The following is a 20,661-nucleotide window of genomic DNA, read 5'->3' on the forward strand; positions in this document are numbered from 1 at the left end:
TGATCGTGAATTAATTATCAAAGAAAATGCTGAATAAAAACTCCCTTAAAATATTTGAAACAAAATATTTGAACAAGGTTTAAGCAATGAAACAAATATTTTTATGTAACAAGGTTTAATTCAAATACACAACGCTAAAATATGTTTAAATTTAACCAGTCCAGATAAAATCGTATGATTCCGAACATTTAAACAAATAAATAATATAAATAAATTACCTATTTACATTCAACTGAGAAAGAAAAGAGATATCACGTAATTAGTGATTCATTTCACAAGAAAAGTGTAGATATGAGGTGGTAACAGATGAAATTTAATTGTACTTCATAAATAAATAATAAATAAATTAAAAAATAATAATCAGTAAATACATATTTACACTTACAACTACTACTTAAGTGTACAAATTTAAATTTAATTAACAAACCTTAACTTTTACTCTATCGGTGGGAATTAAGATTGTTTCTCCAACAAGTTTTTAAAGTAATTAACCATATTTCATTATAGATAATCTAGTCAAAATTAGTAAACTTATTTTACATAATATGTAAATTCGAATACGATATCCAAATCTCTGTAAGTAGCCCTATTTATGAGTTACTATTTTGTAAGCAAAATACATCATATTATTGTAAAACCCGGTAACTGAATAAACCTTACCGAAGCAATATATAATAAGGGGGCAAATATGATTAAATTATTGATACAATTTTTGATTTTAGCTTGATGTTTATTGGGATAGGAGTATTTTACGTTATCACGATTAATATTATCTAGAGTATGGGCTGGGTTACGTTTTCAACAGGTATTTACAAACACCAATATCTTTTTTTAATTTTTATTAAATGATTTTGCTCTTGCTTTTCGAATTACCTACCCCATTTTGATAACACACTGAAAAAAATTGGTAGTACTCTGTACCGTAAATCTTCTTAAGTAGGAAGTCAATCTTATTGTGTCAATAAATTTGATCATGGAAATCTCTATAGGTATTTCTGACACTTCTTTTAAATTGAGGCGCAATCATAATACTATTATGGTTTCATTATTATGTAGTTTAACTTTTACAGCTTTACATCTCTTAAAAGATGCTTATTTCATCACATTATTTGCAATCTCATCACTATCTTCTTTGTCTCGGTGACCTTTACATCGTTGGATTCCTATTCGACGGGCCAATAGGTATTATCTTTAATGTCTCGTCATAAGTGGAAGACTGTCAAAATTCTGACACCATAAACTTCTAACCATAACACAAGCCAGTTGAATTCAAAGTTCATCTTGAAGGCCGAATAAGAATTTAAGTTCCGCTACTCTCATTTCGTCTCCTACTATTCTTAGATACCTTATGTCACTCATACTTATATCTTCATGTATTTCTATAGGCTCTATTGAACCATTTTGTCCTCCGATTTCTAGTGTATTAGTTTCGCCTTGTTGTTCATTTTTTCTTACTGTAAACGATACTTTAATTGTGGAATCTAAAACAAAAATGAAATGAAAGATTAGTATTAGCATGCGAAAGTTTCATTCGTATTGTATTTAAAATATAACAAATTAAGTCTAATAACGTTAAAAAATCATTTAAAATGATGCATAATCTTGATGAAAATAAAAAATTAGGTGCGTTTTATTTAAAATAGGCATTAAAAATTTTCAGGCGTACCTTGCAAAAATTCACTCAAACTTATTTCGGCTATTGGTTGTCCTTCATTTTCAACGACATCCTTAACTTTTAGCTGCCCATATTGATAAAGTAGATGATCAGACTTTATTATTAAAGTGCAAGCCGTTTTATTGTCTTCAGTCATCAGACTTATACTTAAACTGTAAAACAACAAATAATATGTTATAAACTGTCTGTTAATCTTCTTCTTCTTTGATGGATGATTCTGGATTGAGTAGGATAAGTTTTTACATAAAGCGACTCCCACTGACCTCCGCAACTTTTGCAGTGAAACTTAACACATATTGGACTATGATAAAAGCTGCAATAGATAAATATGCCTATTACATTAGTCGCCTTTTATGGCATCCGTAGTGAAGAGATAGAGTGGTCCTATTTTAATGTGCTGGGTATCACACGGCACACACACATTATGATAATACAGTTTCTTTAATCATTAATAAGACATATTCTGACGTGACCTGAATGCGTTGTCGGACATATATCTTTGACATTTTATAACACTCCATATTGCATATTCTCAGTAAAGGAAAACCAAACATCAAACGAGGAAAAAGTGGTTATAACCATGAAGGTATTCATTTAAATTTTTCAAAAGGTGTTTACAATAAATAAAATAGAGAAACCAAGGATTTGTCGTGCCGCGAACCACGAAAATTACAGAAGGTGCTCAATAATGTAAATATTACTGCAAAACATTGCTTTACTTCCATCGAGAGATTTATAAATACTTACATTTGTAAATTGTTTTTCACTTTAATTATAATGTCAAATATATCATGTAACTGAAGCTGCTTTGGTAAATTATATTCAATAGAGATTTTTTGTACTTTCCCACGACTTCTGAAAAAAAAAGTGATTTTTTCTTGTAAAAGTTTTTTGTTATTGTCGAAATCACACAAACAAAAATAAATTTTTAAATTAAGAAATAAAACTAATAATATAAGTGAAGCCAAAAATTATATAGTAGACAAGCATAAAATTTCTCCATAGGATATTAAGTGGGCACGTCATTATATCATAATGTTGTTACCACCATAAAATGAAATACTTTTATCAGTTTACGAAATCTGTTATTAAAGCGTGTTTGAACAAATTAAAACTATAATAACATTAGATTGGCATTTAGGTCAGTAGAACTTGACCAAATTTTACACGTAGGTATGACTAATTTGGAATTATCTTGGACAAGTTTAGATTACATTCGTTAAGGTCATCCTAATATGAAATTTTAAGAAATCGTGTCTCTTTTATATGCTGTTAATAGCTTATATCCTTTTGGTGTTTGTTCTAACTCTAACAACTCGTCTTACACTAAAATTTAGTGATAAAAACCAAAAAATTATATTTGAAAATAAATATATACAAACGAATTTCGGGATTTTCACGAAAGTATAATAAACTAATCACGGTAATCTAAAAGTCATTATTATATTGTCTGCTATTATGAACTACGAAGTTTTTATTGTTTCTAAACTCGCAATTTAACGTGTCTTTTAACATGTCTTTACAAGTTATCTCTTATGACTAGTCATTTACGCAAGCAAACGTGATTTATTAGCAGTAAGAATACCCATAATTAGCGTCAATGCTGCATATATGGGACTCAATAACTACAATTTGAATTAACTATTGATGTTTTATAAGACTTGCACCTTTTATAATTGGAATGCGACTATCTATTCTAATATTATAAAGCTGAAGAGTTTGTTTGTTTGAACGCGCTAATCTCAGGAACTTCTGGTTCGAATTGAAAAATTCTTTTTGTGTTTAATAGACCGTTTATCGAGGACTTTAGGGCTATATTACACGTCGCTGCAACTATTAGGAGCGAAGAAATAATGGAAACTGTGAAAAAAACGGGGTAAATTATTTATCCTTGAGGGCTTCAATGATGGACAAAATTCCACGCGGACGAAGTCGCGGGCACAGCTAGTTTTCAAGATAAAACTATTCGTTCTTCTAAGTTACAATTTTGTGATTTTATGTAAGAAAAAAAAACCAACAATTAGATTAAGATCCTTTATTATTACTTACCTAATATTTTCTTTTATAAGGTTAAACTTAAATCTTTTGTGCGATAGTCCGATTTGGAAAATACATGTTTATAGTGTTTGTTGAGTTTAGGAGATTGACAAAGTTAGCAGCTCTATAAAGCAAAATTATTTAGCATTTATTTAAATTTATTTATTGAAGCATATGGGCATCTTTCCTTACTCCTTTATTTTTATCTTTTTGTTGGTAATTATATTTAATAATATCATTTGCTATAAAGTATAACTAACTGTCCCGCGTTCAACGCAATCCAATCTCTAACAGATCTCAACGCCAACTAACTTAACTCACCTTTTCGTTGGTTGATTGCTGACTTCTTTTGATAAAATTCCAATAAAAACACAAGCGATGATCACTTTAGACACCGCCATTTTGTTAAAAATATCACTTAACACTTGATCACAACTTTGGTACACAATTTACCTGTTTACAAGTTCCGATTTTGTTATTAAGTTAATGCACGTAAGCACCATAGTGCATTTGTACGGCAGCAGCTATACGAATGAATACTCATCGTGATACTTTATTAATATATAGTAATATTTTATGAATCATTAGTGCGTTGACTACCATTCATTACTTAATTCTTTCATCAAGCTCTGAGCAAGTAGCTGTCTGTTTGCCATAGTTTTGTAAGGGAAGTCCCATATTGAAAAGCAATTATATTTTATTGAAATAAAAACTTGGTAATAATTCCAAGTTTAACTTTTAATTTGAATTTATATAATGAAAATCGCCAATTTTTCGGATAAAACCTCATCGATTCATAAGGCACAATAAATACTTATACGTTCATTAGTTTTTTCGTAAAGGATTAATAAAAGTAATAACTAGGTTACTAGTTACCTGAACTATACACAGCAGTCACATAATTTACAGTAAAGACATAGTAACTTATCATCATACAAACTTCAACTAATACCTCTTTAATCTGTCTTCTCTGCAATTGACCGCCTGAATGTAGTAGTAGTAGTAGCAGCCCATAACATAAATAAATTACTAATACTTAAAGGTATACAATATTTCTGAACAGGTGAATCAAATGTATACACTTTGGGGTCGATTGGCGCTCATCGGGTGGTTACCACCAAGCTACCATCAGTCGGACGAACGCGGGAGGCGATGACGGCGGCTGGCAACACCACAACCAGATTACTTGGAATCTTCCAGAAGGTAAGTCCTTGGTCAGGGATTTTATGATTTGGATGCTCCACTCCATCTTTGTTCTTGTAGTGTTCTTTGAGATGGTATAAGTGTAAGATTATCTACAAACAAAATATCATATCTTTTGCCTATAACATTGATCTTCGGCGAAATTTTGTATTGTAGAAAAAATAGTTAAAAATTCATAGTTACAGGGAAATCGCATTATGTCTAGATAGACAGACATGGTAGATACCATAGATGGGAATTTTTAAGTTTTGTCTATGATTGAATTATGGTTTAAAATAAGTATTTAGTTTCCAATCATTATAAAACAGATAATGCATAAAGAGTACCCATAACCCATAATGATCAGTGTAATCACCATGACTTGGCGGAATAGATAGATACCTATAACAACGACAAATTGTCCCTCCTAATAAAATAAAATTACAATATATGAACTCGGTCAATGACTTAAATTTCATGTCGGTGAAATAAAAATCAATATACATATGTTCATCACACTAGGTCAGGTGGTAAAAATTTCATTTGATACAAAAAAATATTTGGCAGTTTTCAAACTGAAAGGAAATTCTTGATACTTATATCAAATAATTTGTAGAATTTTTAAAGAAAATTTTAAGTTAATTGATTTGAATCGTTCAAGAATAGTAAATTAAGACTGAAAGGAAATCTCGTTTCAAGTGTTTGCAACAGCATGAAATAGCAATGAGTGCGCCAAATGGTATGCTGAATTAGATATAAATAACACATCTTGCCTATCGACCAATCCACTCGTACTGAGTCTAAAATAAATTTGTTATGGATTGGTATGCACTACAAGTGAAAATTCTTAAACGAACGATTACATTAAAAGTATCTGGATATATGTAGGAATGCCGCGTAACGTTACTTTAGAGAGAAATATAACAAAGGAAGTTCAATTTTAATTACGATTTTATACTTTAATATCTTTGTAGGTTTCTCACCTTCTTTTCTTTACTGTTATATTTTCAAATTGTGCTGTATTAATTATAATATTCTGTTGTTTCTCCCGGTTTCACCTTCGTTGGACAAGCCTGAATTTAATAACTAAAGTTTTAATTTGAAATTTTGCTATAAGTGTGTAATACAGAAAATGCATAAAAATACATTATCTAAATTATATTTGTATAAGTCTCTACTAGTCAGTTAAAGCGTAGGGTATTTGTTTAGGAGACTAAACATATCCTATCCCGCCACGACCACGACCCATGTCAATCTTCTGGTTATGAGCCGAATATATGCTTAATTTCAAATACCCAGTAGTATTGGCAGTGCGTTAATAAATGTCAGTCAGTGCTATTTTGTAACGTCTACAAAGTGTCTATAAGTAATCATAAGGTCTAGTGAAAAACCGTATATGGTGATGTTTGAAGTTATGGCATGTCGTTGTATTTGTTCAGGTGGAGTACGTGTTCCTTGTGGGCGTGGGCGGGGGGGTGCCACACTACACGGACTACACGAGACATGTTCGGCTCGGCGACGTCGTAGTGTCCGCGCCCGCCGCCGACTTATCTGATAAGTATGTTATTTTCATCACTTATGCTATTTTATATCTTTCTGGTAGAATAACAAATATAGTGTGTGCTAGCTGCTTCTCTTACCGTGCTGACTACAAAAAACTAGCTAACAAACTTGAGTTTCTTATTTTATCCGTTTGGCTAACCTGTCACTAATGTCAACTCCATCGTAAACAATTCAGATAAATGTGGCTTTTAGTTATTTTAGACTGTTGGTTCTGTTATCCCGCCCGCCGCCGATTTACCTGATAAGAATGTTATTTTTTATCACCTATTTCAAAAGAGCTTGCTGGCACACACTGTTTTTGCAAAACAAAAAGACAAAAAATTGTGTGCCAGATGCTACTTTTTCCGTGCAAGGTGTAAAAGTCATCAAGGGAAAGGCTAATAAACTTAGAATTCATCTTTTAGGCAATAAGCCATTCAGATGAACGAGCCTTCTGAATTTAAAAACTTCATACAAGACGTAGGTAAGGATCCATTTAAATTAAGAAGATGTCGTTTAAGTCTAGACAAATGCATGATTGAGTCTATTAACGCTAAAGTCTTCTGCGACAATTTTTATCATTAGATTCTATTTATGCATATGCATGTAATAATATATGTACCTGCTAAGTTTATTAGGTACCTATATGCCTAGAAGAGTTGTCTTCATAATTAGGTACCTGTAAATTGAATATGTCCTGAAAAAGTACCGATTTTATTAAAGCATCCATTGTATATGACCGTTTTACCTTAACACCATACCATAGAGTAATTTACATATCTCTTTACAATATTTTGGGCGACCTTCGCATGGTAACACGATGACATAAACTTGTCGATTTAACCTTCGCATACAACAATTTAGACCGATTCAAAGTCAGTATGCCGTATGGGTATACATTAATTAGCATATTTGTTAGTGATCGCAGTTTAGATGGGAATTTCTCACTCCAGTACAAAATATTCTTAGGAATGTTTTCCCCGTGGTAACATCTGGCAACATTGTTTGCTCTCAGTTTACTTTGGACTAGACCCAATAACGATTGAGGGATTTATCTTGATATTAAAATATCTGTCTGAATTTAGCTATTTTATAGTTAGTATCATATTTACAAACTTAGCCAAATTTCATAAACTTGCATTAAAAAAATGATGAAAAGTTTAAATATGTAGGGATCGTGGCAAGTGGAGACATGTAGCCTCTGCCTACCCTGCCATGACGATGTGTGGTGTCTAGTCTATACATGTCTGTCATTACTGTTTATTGTAAAATTTAGTTGAGATCATACATACTTACATATAATCACGTCTACATCTTGCGGGGTAGACAGAGCTAACAATCCCGAAAGACTACGCTCAGCTGTTTGGCTTAATGATAGAATTGAGATTCAAATAGTGACAGGGTGTTAGCCTATCGCCTAAAATAAGAATCCCAAATTTGTAAGCCTGCCCCTTAGTCGCCTTTTATGATCCATGGGAAGAAGATGGAGTGGTCCTATTCTAATTTATGTTAGTGCTGGAAACCACACAGCATAGTTGAGATCATTCAAGGTAAATTTATTTAGAATTGTTGTTCATAAACTCTGTACCTAGATTTCCTTGTTTACTTTCTATATATCGGTGTTTTTTTGTCCTTACAACACTGTTGTTTATTAATTTATTTGAGGTATGTACCTACTTGAGTCACCATCTTGGTGAACTAATTGTTTATCATGCATGAATAGTTTTCTTTACCTAGGTACCATTATTTAATAATCTTTTTCATAAACAATTTAATTAAATACAAATCACGGTAAAGATGCCGCACGTGATTAGTTCTAAAAATACTAAAAGACATTGTGTACGTGTCTTTAAGTTATAAGTTAGATTTCATCTATCATAATATTAATCTTTATACAGCATCGGTGGTCGAATGGTAAGATGCCCGGTTATAATGCGTGATGTGCAGAAAGGAACGGGTGCAAATCCTACATCGGCCATGTACCCATGACTATTTTCAAAAGTTATGTACATAAGTTTGAATGCTAACCAATGCTCTTACGGTGAGGGAAAATGACGTGAGGAAACCTGCATATTCAGGCAACTGAATGTGTAACCACGGATCCAAATCGAGTATGGTTTACCTGTAAATGTTGCGGAGGCCAGATGGAAGTCGCTTCGTGTAAAAACCTGACTCACCTATTGTCAAAGGCATAGGTACAACGAGCTCCTCTTGAGAGAGGTAAAGATGCAACCGGGTCTAAAGCCAGGAGGAAGAAGATAATATAGGTCTCTTAAATAAGCTTTTGCCCGCTGCTCCCCCTGCGTTCTCCAAAATTTTCGTTTTCCCGAATAAGTAGCCTATGAAATCGGATAATTAAAGTATAAGTCCTGCGGTTACGAACGATATTTAACAAAAGATATAAAACGAATTAAAAATAATCGATGAGGTCAACACGGGTCATAGACTAAAGATTATTAAATTCATCCGTGAGTCATGCACAGTCTTCTAACATTAAGTAAGTATATCATAATAAATAAATATTTTGTATTGTTGTCTCTTTATACTTAGGCACAGGCACATGTCTCAGGTAATTATCCCTTATGGGGTAGACAGAGCCAACTATACCAAACTGATTATAGTCACAGATTATAGCTGTGCGTTAAATAGATGAATTCGAAGTTTATTGAGTAAGCCTTTCTCTTAATTGACTTTCAATTTGCGGTATGAGACTCAGTTTTAACCCATTAAGTTTTTTACCGGACTAGCATGGAAACAACCTTTAATAGTCATATTGATAGTCCTATAATGGTAAATACCCTCACGTATGAAATGTCGTGACCTGGCGCCCACGATTCTGGGTGTCATGGACTGCGGGCGCGGGTCAATTGATTTATGAGTTACTGGGGCCATGACACATACATAGTCTGGTTTCTGCAGACGTAAATGAATATGACGGACGTAGCATTTGGCGCCGGCGCCTAACTCTGCAATTCTTAGTAATTGTTGATTTATTCAGTTCATTTTAGTAATATCTTTGCGCTGTTTGGGCTAGAAATGCAAGTCCAAAGCAAATAGGCCAAATGGCATTAGATGTAAATGTTGTCTAAAAATCGCGATACTATCATTACTCGGTCGAAGAGTATAACCAAACTCTAAGCTAGCGGTACGTACCACGGGCAAAAATTAAATTTTCATTTATTTATTTTTACCGGTTAGTTTATCTGTTATAGTAAATGACACTTCTCAAGTCAATAGAGTAAAGTACCTATAACAAGGACAAGAGTAATTAATAAACGATTTGAACATTCACCTTTCTCAGTAAATAATAACAAAAAAAGTACCTACCTGGAATTAGGATGGCTGGGATATTGAATTTTTTTTTTTTTAATTTTACATACCTAATGTAAATACGCTATAACATTCTTGATAGATTGACTGTCATTTACCTTTGGTGAATATTATTCATTAATTAATAGGTTTAATAGCTATTGTGAAATAAAACGCTTAGTACAGTCATCAACATTCCTAACTGTAACTATGCAGATCTAAAAAATGAACAATAAAATATAACAATGAAATTGAAGAAAATTTTAACTTTAGGTTATGTATTTGATGAGTAGATTTTTATGTTAACATTGTTATAAGCATAATGAATTTATTTAAATCAAATATTTTTTATTCATTATTGTGGGACATTTCGAACACCACATTATAGTTGTCACATTTTTTTTGGGTTCACGATATTGGTTGACTTCGAATAAATTATTAAAAGCTTATTTTAGTGCCACTTCCACAGCGTCAGAACACAAGTAGCGGTAACAAACTGCACTGTAGCATTATCTTAAACAACGTCAACTTTACGATAATCCAAACTTAGAATTAGCAATGAGGACAAGAGAATACATTGTTATGACGAACTGATTAAATTGAAATGAAAATCTTTGTTTATTTTGTAGATACGTGTACATATTCTGCGAGAAAGCGGAACGGAACGGCAAAGGAGGCTGGGACTACGAAGTGAAGCCTTACAAACCCACCAACTTCCTTCTACAAGATATCGCGACCCGCCTGGCCGCCTCGCAAGCACCATGGGACTATTACGTCAGCGAAGGTTCGTGTTTTGTTTTTATTCTAACAACAAACAATCTACAAATTAAGAATTTTATATGTATTACTAGCTGTCTCGGCAAAAGTTGTTTTGCTTTTTGTGGGTATGAAAAATAGATGTTGGCGGATTCTCAGACCTACACAATATGCTCACAAAATTTCTTGAGAATTGGTCAAGCCATTTCGGAGGAGTACGGGAACGAACATTGTGACACGAGAATTTTATATATAGGTAAGATTTAGGAAAGGTTTCCTATCCAGATCAGGCGAGAGCCGCTTCATGCAAAAACCTGACTACGAGTGAAACTCACTCCAGGTTCGTGGTCTGTACTGTAATAGGCAGGCTCTGAGGTGTCTTTTAGGGGGTAAGGACTCAACAGACTAATTTCAGGAAGAAATGAAAGTTGAATGGTACACCCCGCTTCATCCATTACGTATCCCTTGACAGATAATTTTCAGAACCTATTACATACATGGAGGCCAAAAACATTTTCCATTTCTCGTCTGTATAAAAAGTAGGAAAAACACGTTATAACTTCTTTAATTTGAATGATGGATGAGTGCCTGGTATCTAGATGACTCTGTCTATCTTTTTAAGAAATAAAGACGTAATATTTGTATGTATTAAGGGTAATCAGGATCAATAAGACACTTATCATTCCCTTCAGCAAGTAATTACGCTTAATCAATTTTAATTAGAGTCTCGAACACAAATTATGTAATTAGGCGTGTGATTTGTGAACAAGGATAATAATTATGTTTTACTGAGAATAGCTAAACTTGGTGTTATTTATATTTGGTTTAGTCATTGGTGTCGCATTTTGAATAGAATCATTTAGACATCGCACGATTACCTTAAATACCTTAGCAACAAAAAGCTATATAGAAATGGCAATATTTAATAATCGAAGAACCAAAATTTTCATAGAAAGGGGTTCATTTCTGTTCACCTCATCGTAGGCTAATTATCGAAAAACTAAGTACTTATTTAAAAAGCTTATAAAATTTAAAACAAAAACATAAAACGAAAAAAAAATTATTATTTTTGGATATGAAATATGATATTTATTACACTTGAAGTAGTTACACTCCGTTAAACCACGCTAGAGCAGTGCAGTTTAGTAGGTACGTAACATAGCTTATCTCAGTAACGTAACTAGGTAGGTACTTAAATACAAATTCTTTTAGGATGATATAACCTTTGTTTATCGAACACATTTTCCTTTTGATACCGAAGAAAAATTGAACAGAATTGTTTGTAAACTTTTTATTGCACATAGGAAATATACAGTACTTACAACAATGATTGTTAAGTTTTAACTGCATTCATAAACATTTCTATTAAAAAGTATTTAGCCATACCTACAATATCGGATAATCCTACGATGGAAATGCTATTTGATTAACCCAGTTCTAAGGTTATATTTACATATGTATAGGTAGGTAATACTTCTATGTGCGGCTGAATAAATACCTACAATGTTTGTTGAAGTCGTTATTACATTATTGATCGCTCTTCAGTACACTTTTTTTGAAGGTAAATCCTAAAATTGTAATTGTTATATCGAAATGATTGACTACTTGTCAAAAATATATTACCGTTGTTATTGAATAACGTTTGTTAAAATTAGAACTCAAGACTTTTCATACGACAAGAGTTCTAAAATATGAGATATAACAAGCGAATAACTTACTTTAATAATATATAAAAAATGCTTTAACTTTGTTACCACAGTTTCCGATAAAAAGTTGTTTGAAACTCTTACGGTGATCTTAAACTTTGTTAGGAAACCTGCACATTCAGGCAACTGGATATGTAACCATGATCCAATTAGGGGTCTGTGAATTTAGAAACGAATAAGCGATTTCATTAATGCTTTATTTTTCAGGACTGGAACGTTTACAAGGCGTGCCCGGTCGGTGGGAGGCGCCAGAGGGCGTAACAGACAAACTTTGCATGGAGATTGGCGAAGGAGCCTTTATCGAGGTTTCACACCCTGCACCGCAAGGCGACCAGACGTAATTATTTTTTATATATATATATAGGTACCATTCTATATAGTCTGTCCAAGAATTCAAGGTTTCTAAGCCTGTGGTCCGCTTAAAATGGTTTATAAAACATAAATACATAACGAATATAGACGTGATTACGTCTATATTCCTTGAGGGATAGAAAGACTGCAAGGCCACGTTCAGCTGTACTGGACTTCATAATGGAATTGTTATTGAAATAGTGACATGTTGGTAGCCCATCGCCTACAGGAGGAAGTCCCAAGTTTATTAACCTATCCCTTTACGCCATCCATGGATAACAAGATAAAAATGGTGATTGCACTTATGTATGTAGTACTTTATATGTTGCGAAAAGCTTCAATAGTTTTTGTTTAATGAACAAGTTGAATTTAAAGGAATTAGACTATGTTCTTGTTGAAATTTGAAAAGTCGTTCACTAACTTCGTGCTATTTTTGCCTGTACACGTAATTGTCTAGACATGGCAATGAGGCCGTTTGTTTAATGGCAACAAAAGTTACAGCTGTGTATATAAGGATTATGTTTTCGATTTATCTTTTTTTTGTACATTACATGAAATCCCTAAACTTGATTCCGGGCAAAGTTTCTCTTAAAGAATTTCTTCTGAAATTTTTATTGCCCACAATGTATTTGTCAAAAAAACGGGTCGCATTAAGAACCTTCTCGTTTTTTGATGTCAGTAAAAAAATTGAAAAAGATAAGTTCGCATCGAACATAACTGACGATTTCCTCCTACATAGACATTTTGTTATATATACTTATACCACTCGATTGTTAGACATGTTGCTACATAGACGATTAGCTAGCTAGGCAGATTGCTCATTTGACATTTCGCTTTAGTTAACGTTTTGCTATTTAGACTTTCGGAGCGGGAGGGATTTGTCATTATTATCAATCCCGTGTTATTTTGCCATTCTTATGTACATTCAGTCAGAAAAGTATCGGGAATGGATTATTTATTTATGGTTCCAAATTCAAATTTTTGTTTTTTTTTTTGTTGTTAGATTGGCACAACTGTTTTCCCTTTTGGCGCGGAGTTTGAGTTGCTTACATCTGTTGTTTACATTAAATACAGTGCTATTTTTAGTTATATCATATCTAGTGTGTATTGCTAATTTCATAATGGATAAAAACATCGAACAAAGAGTTTGTGTATTATTGATCTTTTCCTGCTACTTTCTTGACAGAGTAGTATGTATATGTATATTGGTTATCTGTCCTCAGAGACATGAGCACCGGCAAGCTGCGCGTGCACTGCGCGCCGGTGGCGGGCGGGCGCGCCGTGTCGTGCGCGGGAGACTCGCGCGCGGCGTTCGCTGCGCACGCGCGCGCTAGAGCATACGACTGCGAGCTAGACGCAGTGTTGGAGAGTGTGGTGGGCAACAGGAAGGACTGTTTCGTGTCTATCAGAGGTAAGTCTATAGAGATTGACGTCGTCGGTAACAGGAAAGACTGCTTGTATAAGAGGTGAGGCAAATTAGCTAAAGTGAGCTAGTCTGCCATCTTCGAATGTTCACCATAATGAAATAGAATTATTAACTATATACAAAACCAACATGTATGCATTTGCACATGAAAACCAAAAAATAATCACGCAAATTTCAAACTTCACAAAATATTATTTATCTTATCCTCCTAATTAAGTTACACTTAGTAAGTAATTGTCTTCAACAAATTTCACATATCAATAAATCAATGCATGTAAGTCAAAGTATTTTGTGTTTGTTATTCCCAGGTATCTCGGATTATCGCGACGGCACCCGCGGCAAGGAATGGCAACCCCACGCCGCGTTGGCCGCCGCGGCCGTCATGAAAGCCATCATCGCTGCCATGGACCCGCCTACTGATTGAACGCACAATATACCTAACTCATACCTATACACATAGACGTAGAAAATAAGGCGAAAGGTGTGGCGTAAAAAAGTGAAGCATCGTAATGGCGGCGTTGTACGCATGTGTGAGTGACAAAATGAATCTTAAGAGTCTATAACGTAATGGCGGCCGACTGTCACACCATTGGTGAGAGCCTGTGCGTGAGGCGTGTATATAAACAGTGGAACGACATGCTATTGGTGTTTTCTTTTTGCCGTATAGTAAAACTTCGTCTGCCTTTTTTCTACGTCTATGCCTATCCATAGATTTTTTTATGGACCCACCACCACACATGGTTCTAACACCTTCCGGTTATACGAAGTGTAATCTTACTAATAATTCCCACTTTAATCTCTTTTATTCAGACTTCACATAAATATTGAAATAACTAGGTGGGAATCACCAATTAAATATGGCCTAATATGGGCAATATATTGATGCTTAAACTACGGTATTCTCCCTTGCAAAAATGACCATACCTACTATTTTTGACGTAAATCTCAACTTTTGACGTCACATGCCGTGTGAAATATTGAACTGGCTCAAACAGTAAATATTTTACTACAATAACATCACTGTAGTTACATATTCTAATTTAACCATAGTTTTTACCTGTTTACATACACGTATTATTACAAAATACCAATTTTATTGTTGTCTTAGTACATACAACATTTATACTTCATAAGTAGAAGTTAGGAATTAGACGTGTGATTCTTATAGGGTTTATTTATCAGTAAGGAACAGCGTTTAAAAATTACTTAGTGAGTCACATTGACAAAATACTACATCCGTATCGTACTAAAGGTTTTTCTATGTGGCCCACTTCCATTTGAAAGTAAACATAGTAAATTTAAAATTAGAAGTAAGTAATAATTCATTAACAGGTTTACTTGCCTTACATTTGGCTGTTACAAAAATATTAATATAAAATGTTACATTAAATTATTTACACAATTAGATTAGACAGACCAATCTAGTGAGATTTTTGTGTAACTTGTAATGTATTGTGTGATGTTGCAATTATTTTTTAGTGTTGTATTATGTTTATTTTGTTGCTATTTATTTGTATTTTATCGTCACAATTTCACCTGACGTATTATGGCAACTTTATCTTATGCTTTTGCTAACTATTTACTATTTACCATACAAATCAGAATAAAAAAATGAAGTGTCGCCGTCTGACATCGCACACAGTTTACTGCGCAGTTGTATAGCTGACGTTATGGTTAATGATAGTGATGATTACCCCTAGTGCGAAGACACACTAACCAGTACCTAGTAAGAGTTCTTACCACTTCTAAAGTCTCAGAATATTCCGAATTCTACGCAAATATCATTTTAATAGTATGACCTCTGGCTCAAATCACGTCTTCCTGCGTGTATGCCAATCTATGTTAAGTTGCAGTAAAATAAGTATTATACATAGTATAGTATGTGTCTATTTATATTTATCAACATTGAATATTTGTGTAACAATTAATAATAAACAGATAGGTTTCCAGTAAAAGTGGCTAGAATATTGATGTTAAGTAGGTACCTACACGGTTCTTCCTTTTACCAATTTGACGAACTAAAACGGAAAATCTTTTACATGTTATAAATCGAAGCATGTTTTAATATTTATTCAGTTAAAAAGGCCTGGCCTGTTGGCTTCATTTCTTTTTTGGTAATAAGTAAAATGTTTTTTAAAATCTTCCTAAATCTAATAAATTATATAGTACATTATGGCCCGTTGAGTCAATCTTTTTGATGATAAGTGAAATATGTCTAATGTACACCAATATTTATCGCCAGAGCTTAGATTAACTTAGTTCTTATATCTAGATAAATAACGACTATTGATTATAATCTACTACGATACTAATTCACTGCCATAAATGGCCTATTTATTTAATAATGACTAGTTATAACTATATACATAGTTATATAAAAAATCCACTGTTGTGACATTTTTGAAACCAAAGTTTTAGACTACGGCTGTTTTTTGAACACCCCTAAGTCTAGTCTACATATATATGAAGCACACTTAGTGTCAAAATATATTACATATTTACAAATGTTTAGATCCACTGATGTTATAATTTCACATAGATTTATATTTAGAAGTTAGGATTCTCTAAGAATCATAGAACATCATTATTTTAATTGCATAAGTAATTTATTGTTCTTTGTCGTAATCATGGTTGTCACAAATATAAATTGTTCATTATTGAGTACCTACTCATGTATTTTGTCTGTATATTCGGTTTGTTATTTTTAAGATTTTGTCTTTTCTGCCTTGATATGCACAATAAACTGTTTAAATTGAAAATTAGTTTTTTGAAATTGCTATTTGAAACTTATTAGTGAAAAAAACCTTTTTGTTAGCACACACGGAAAAGATTATGAGTTGATGCGCTAAGTTGAGCTGGCCTTAAAGAATGTTGGAGACTAAATACTGGCCACTTATTGATAATTTGGTTGGAACATAATGCACTCCAACTAATAGGTATTATAAATTTCTTCACGCGTTATCTGCTGGATCAATCTTAAAATTTTGCGTACCTACATATAAGTAGGGTACTTTTCATTGAGAAAATTCCGTTGGATTTGCGAAAAACCTGTATTCTTTTGTAGGTGGCAATAAATTCGCGCAGGCGAAGCTGCAGGTAAAAGATGGTACATAATAAATACTACTTCAAAAAGGGAATGAAACACATAGTATTTAAAAACTATTTATTTATAAAAATCATATAATATCATAGAGGACCACCCCACATCTTGCTGTCCAAAATCCTGAACCGCATTACTCAGTTTATGTCCGTATCGAATGTTCTCAAACTCATTCTGAAAAATAAAATAAGAGTGGTTACAAAGATGCTGATGAAGAAACCGAAAACCCCATTTAAAGACAATGATTAAGTGCCCAATCATGTTAGTGTCACAATATAAATAAAGTCAACAGCATATCAACCTACTTAAATTCACGTCATATTCGCCTCTATTAAGTATAAAGTTGCGTGTACGGTAACTTGATATGCAGTTGCCTGTACATTAACTTTGACAGCATTTTGCACATGATATATGGAACACACGCAGGACAAAAAGTTAAGTGTTAAATGTGTTCTGCAATATGTTAGACACCTTTTGTAATGTTTTTATCGTTTCTGAACAAATTAACCATGAGGATATAAGTATAAAAAACCGGCCAGTGCGAGTCGGACTGACGCTCAATGGGTTCCGTACCATCATCACGTTTTTTAAATATGAATTTTTTATATTCACATTTCTACCTGTTTATTAAAATCGACCAAAAAATGTCTTATTTAATAATTACATTAATGTTATTTTGAGCGACTACCTGTTACCATTAGTAATATTGAGCAAAAAAAAAACGAAATTTTAACTTTCAAGCTATCATGGTTTATGAGATGCAGCGTGGTGTCAGACATTAGGGTCCCATTTTTACCCTAAAAATTAAATTGCTCTCTATCCTTGTACAAACAACAAACTACTAAACAACACCACATACTCCTGTGTAGCATTCACATTTGTTACATACAGTATTTAGTAATTTGAACATTAAAAAAATGAGGAATATCAAAGAGGCAGTACACTATATGTGTGATAAAGCTCAGTGATGTGCAAACATTTTTAAAATTCATAGCTTGGACTCTGCTTGTAATATTACAGGAAATTCCTTATCTGTATGGCCTGCACGTCCCTGCCAAAGAGTGCCAAAAAAATAATGAATGAGCATGCAAAAAAATATAGATGTAAGCTACAAACAAAATAAAGATACTAGAACCAAAAAGGTTACAACTTGGCCGTCGCTTTCAAAAGGGTTAGCTCTATTATGACTAATATAACATAAAAACAAAATATTATAATGGTTCCAAACTGCACACATAGGTAAGGGTAGGTTGATATTATGAACATAAATGACATAAAAGATAGTTACATTGCTTACAAACGATATGTACTACTGATATTATGTAATGAAATACAATAAATATTGGATAAGAAAGAAAAAAAGAAATGATAGTATGAAATTTCCCTGTTATAGATATTTGTCCTTTTATTCAAATATAACTATTTGGTTATCACTATTCCAAAATCATAGCCATTTGACCCTTCAAATATATTTTGAAAATAATTATCCTTAAATCTCATGCTCAATCTCTGGATAATAACACAGTGAGAAATAAAGACTTAAACTGTAGCGTTTCCCAATTCCTGACTCAGGAACTAATTTCATAGATGTTAGTTCCTCAGTGATGGGTTGGGATGCACCATGGGTTAAGAAGATTTAAGAATGATTTTGTTCCAAACACATTTGAGTTTTCATGTGAAGTTAAATTAAATAGTAATCCCATTGGTTAATCAGGTAACATATACAGTGGACCTCCGGTAATCCGACAAACACTATGCAGGGCATTGTCGGACTATTGAATTTGTCAGATTATACATAGAGTACTGCCTAAGACCCCCTATCGTCCGGTTTTTTTTTACAAAAGACTACCTTGTTATCTGACTAATTACATATCCAATGATATGATTCTAGGTTTAAACTAAGTTAAACAAAGCTTATGCATTGAGCACAATAGCGATGGTGCGTACAAGTTGTAAACTGTTCAAACATCGCAATTTAGTTTGTGTTCAAACCTGCGTGATCTACGTTAGCGAAAATTGTTGAATTTGTTATACACAAAGACATGTCGCACTACAGGGGGCGCCGGATTATCAGAGGTCCACTGTAGTTTACATTGAAAAGTGAGACACAAAAGCAATAGCCAGTATCAAATTGTTACTTGCATCAGTCTTAGAAGCATGGCGTCACTTGATTGGCTGCCTAATTGTTTATTGTTGATCTTCTATAAAGTCATAAAATCATTCATATTAATACAATCAAAACATTTTATCACAAAAACTCAGAACAAACATCAACGAAATAATTTACTTACCAACATATTTAACTTCATCAAAAGCTTTTCGAGCCTTCTTAAGTTCTTCATTCATAGTAAGTAAGTCTTTCACTCGGGCATATTTCCTCTGATCTTTACGAACTAAAAATATTATGTCTTCTACTTGTACCCTGCCAGTTCTCCCTACTTCCATAGCTCTAAAATAAAAAATCCAAAATTTTATAAAAGCCTCTGCATGGTTGTGTATATAATAATGTTAGTTGTGTAAATTCAAAAGATGTAAAATTTATAAAGTGATCATTTCACCTCCCTGTTGGCATAAATATTAACGATAAAGTAGTAAGAACGGCAAGGGATGTAAATTTAATAGTTTACCTGTGAGTAGTTTCAGTGATGAATTCCATAACAAGGTCTTCTAAGAAATCAACACTTTCTGTATACGGATTCTGGTCGTCCCCAAAGCCATACATCATACAACGAAGTTCCTTGCTGAATAAGCGTTTCCTACCAGATGCAGTTGCCCCGAGTTGTTGTTCTGACTCCTCCTCATCAAACTAGAAGAAGAAGTGAAAGTTATTACTGGTGACGTGAGAAAACTACATAACATACAAATCAAAAACAATACATACTTGGTCAAAATTTTCAGGCGTTTCAGGAGTAGGTGTCGCAGTCATTTTTATAAGGTTATAGGTAAAAAAAACAATCGTATATTTTCTGGTCACAGAACTATTTCACTCACCTAAACACAAAGACAACAAATAAAATGGAATGCTACTTAAAATAAACATAAACGTCACGGTTCTTCAATCAATCAAAATCAAATCAACCAATCCGTAGTCGCTGTCACTGTCAAAGAAAATGTTTACTTTTTCTGGCAAAGCAAAAGGAGACTGGTCGACCGTAGATCTTCTTAGGGCCAACTGGCACGCTGTACCTGTGCCGTTTAATTACACAATGACATGTTCATTCAATCACAGATTTGGAAACATTAAATTGATACTTTATTTTATTTCTGTGTGTTTAATCTAGTCAGTCCAAGGCAGTCAGACCTAAATCGGACAATGTCGGCGGCACGTTGCATGGGCTTTAAGTAGGTCTTTTCGCCGCTCATATCAAATCCGTAGTGTTCGTTATATTAAGTAGCAGAATAAATAAAATAAATATTATTTTTTATAACCATATTGTCATATTAAAAAAAAAGATAATACTAATATATTAGTACAAAAATATTTATTTTATTATGTATTTAAACAGCTAACATAGCTTGCGTAAACTAGTTATTATGATTTTAATGGCATCTGTTTGGAAGATATCAATTGAAGTTG

The 20,661-nt window shown here is 33.2% G+C and overlaps 3 protein-coding genes across 5 annotated transcripts in view; 1 reads left to right on the forward strand and 2 right to left on the reverse strand.

Moving 5' to 3' along the window:
- Window positions 1-16,743, forward strand: part of LOC106134724 (uncharacterized) — a 34,361-nt gene extending 17,618 nt beyond the window's left edge. For both annotated transcript variants that reach the window (XM_013334838.2, XM_060945955.1), the window contains exons 8-13: window positions 4,776-4,915; window positions 6,334-6,452; window positions 10,375-10,529; window positions 12,415-12,544; window positions 13,782-13,969; window positions 14,293-16,743. In XM_013334838.2, coding sequence (XP_013190292.1) covers window positions 4,776-4,915; window positions 6,334-6,452; window positions 10,375-10,529; window positions 12,415-12,544; window positions 13,782-13,969; window positions 14,293-14,408 — 848 coding nt within the window. In that variant the 3' untranslated portion in view covers window positions 14,409-16,743. The remainder of the gene's footprint in view (window positions 1-4,775; window positions 4,916-6,333; window positions 6,453-10,374; window positions 10,530-12,414; window positions 12,545-13,781; window positions 13,970-14,292) is intronic.
- Window positions 414-4,273, reverse strand: LOC132902112 (uncharacterized). Its single transcript, XM_060945959.1, has 4 exons — window positions 4,034-4,273; window positions 2,423-2,530; window positions 1,667-1,827; window positions 414-1,481 (listed from the first exon to the last, which is right to left on the reverse strand). The coding sequence occupies exons 1-4, from the start codon at window positions 4,111-4,113 to the stop codon at window positions 1,270-1,272; spliced, it is 561 nt and encodes a 186-aa protein (XP_060801942.1). The 5' UTR covers window positions 4,114-4,273; the 3' UTR covers window positions 414-1,269.
- Window positions 16,744-17,133: 390 nt separating the features above from the next.
- Window positions 17,134-20,148, reverse strand: LOC106134658 (transcription initiation factor TFIID subunit 13). Of its 2 annotated transcripts, XM_013334755.2 has the most exons (5): window positions 19,966-20,146; window positions 19,712-19,890; window positions 19,376-19,533; window positions 19,227-19,285; window positions 17,134-17,258 (listed from the first exon to the last, which is right to left on the reverse strand). In XM_013334755.2, the coding sequence occupies exons 1-4, from the start codon at window positions 20,008-20,010 to the stop codon at window positions 19,272-19,274; spliced, it is 396 nt and encodes a 131-aa protein (XP_013190209.1). In that variant the 5' UTR covers window positions 20,011-20,146; the 3' UTR covers window positions 17,134-17,258; window positions 19,227-19,271. The 2 variants fall into 2 exon arrangements, with proteins under 2 accessions (XP_013190209.1, XP_013190210.1); XM_013334756.2 differs by lacking the exon at window positions 19,227-19,285 and having other exon boundaries at window positions 19,966-20,148.
- Between the last annotated feature and the right edge of the window lie 513 nt (window positions 20,149-20,661).

This window comes from Amyelois transitella, chromosome 9 (assembly GCF_032362555.1).
Source record: "Amyelois transitella isolate CPQ chromosome 9, ilAmyTran1.1, whole genome shotgun sequence".
Lineage (NCBI taxonomy): Eukaryota > Metazoa > Arthropoda > Insecta > Lepidoptera > Pyralidae > Amyelois > Amyelois transitella.

What these genes read in the sequence shown, in the direction of transcription:
- LOC132902112 (XM_060945959.1), bottom strand. Translation starts at nt 4,113, where the DNA reads ATGGCGGTGTCTAAAGTGATCATCGCTTGTGTTTTTATTGGAATTTTA. An exon ending in AGCAATCAACCAACGAAAAG is followed by an intron (nt 2,531 to 4,033) that starts GTGAGTTAAGTT and finishes TTTTTTTTTCAG; the next exon opens with AAGTCGTGGGAAAGTACAAA. An exon ending in TTTGAGTGAATTTTTGCAAG is followed by an intron (nt 1,482 to 1,666) that starts GTACGCCTGAAA and finishes TTTTTGTTTTAG; the next exon opens with ATTCCACAATTAAAGTATCG.
- LOC106134658 (XM_013334755.2), bottom strand. Translation starts at nt 20,010, where the DNA reads ATGACTGCGACACCTACTCCTGAAACGCCTGAAAATTTTGACCAA. An exon ending in CGCCTGAAAATTTTGACCAA is followed by an intron (nt 19,891 to 19,965) that starts GTATGTATTGTT and finishes TTCTTCTTCTAG; the next exon opens with TTTGATGAGGAGGAGTCAGA. An exon ending in ATCACTGAAACTACTCACAG is followed by an intron (nt 19,534 to 19,711) that starts GTAAACTATTAA and finishes TTTTTATTTTAG; the next exon opens with AGCTATGGAAGTAGGGAGAA.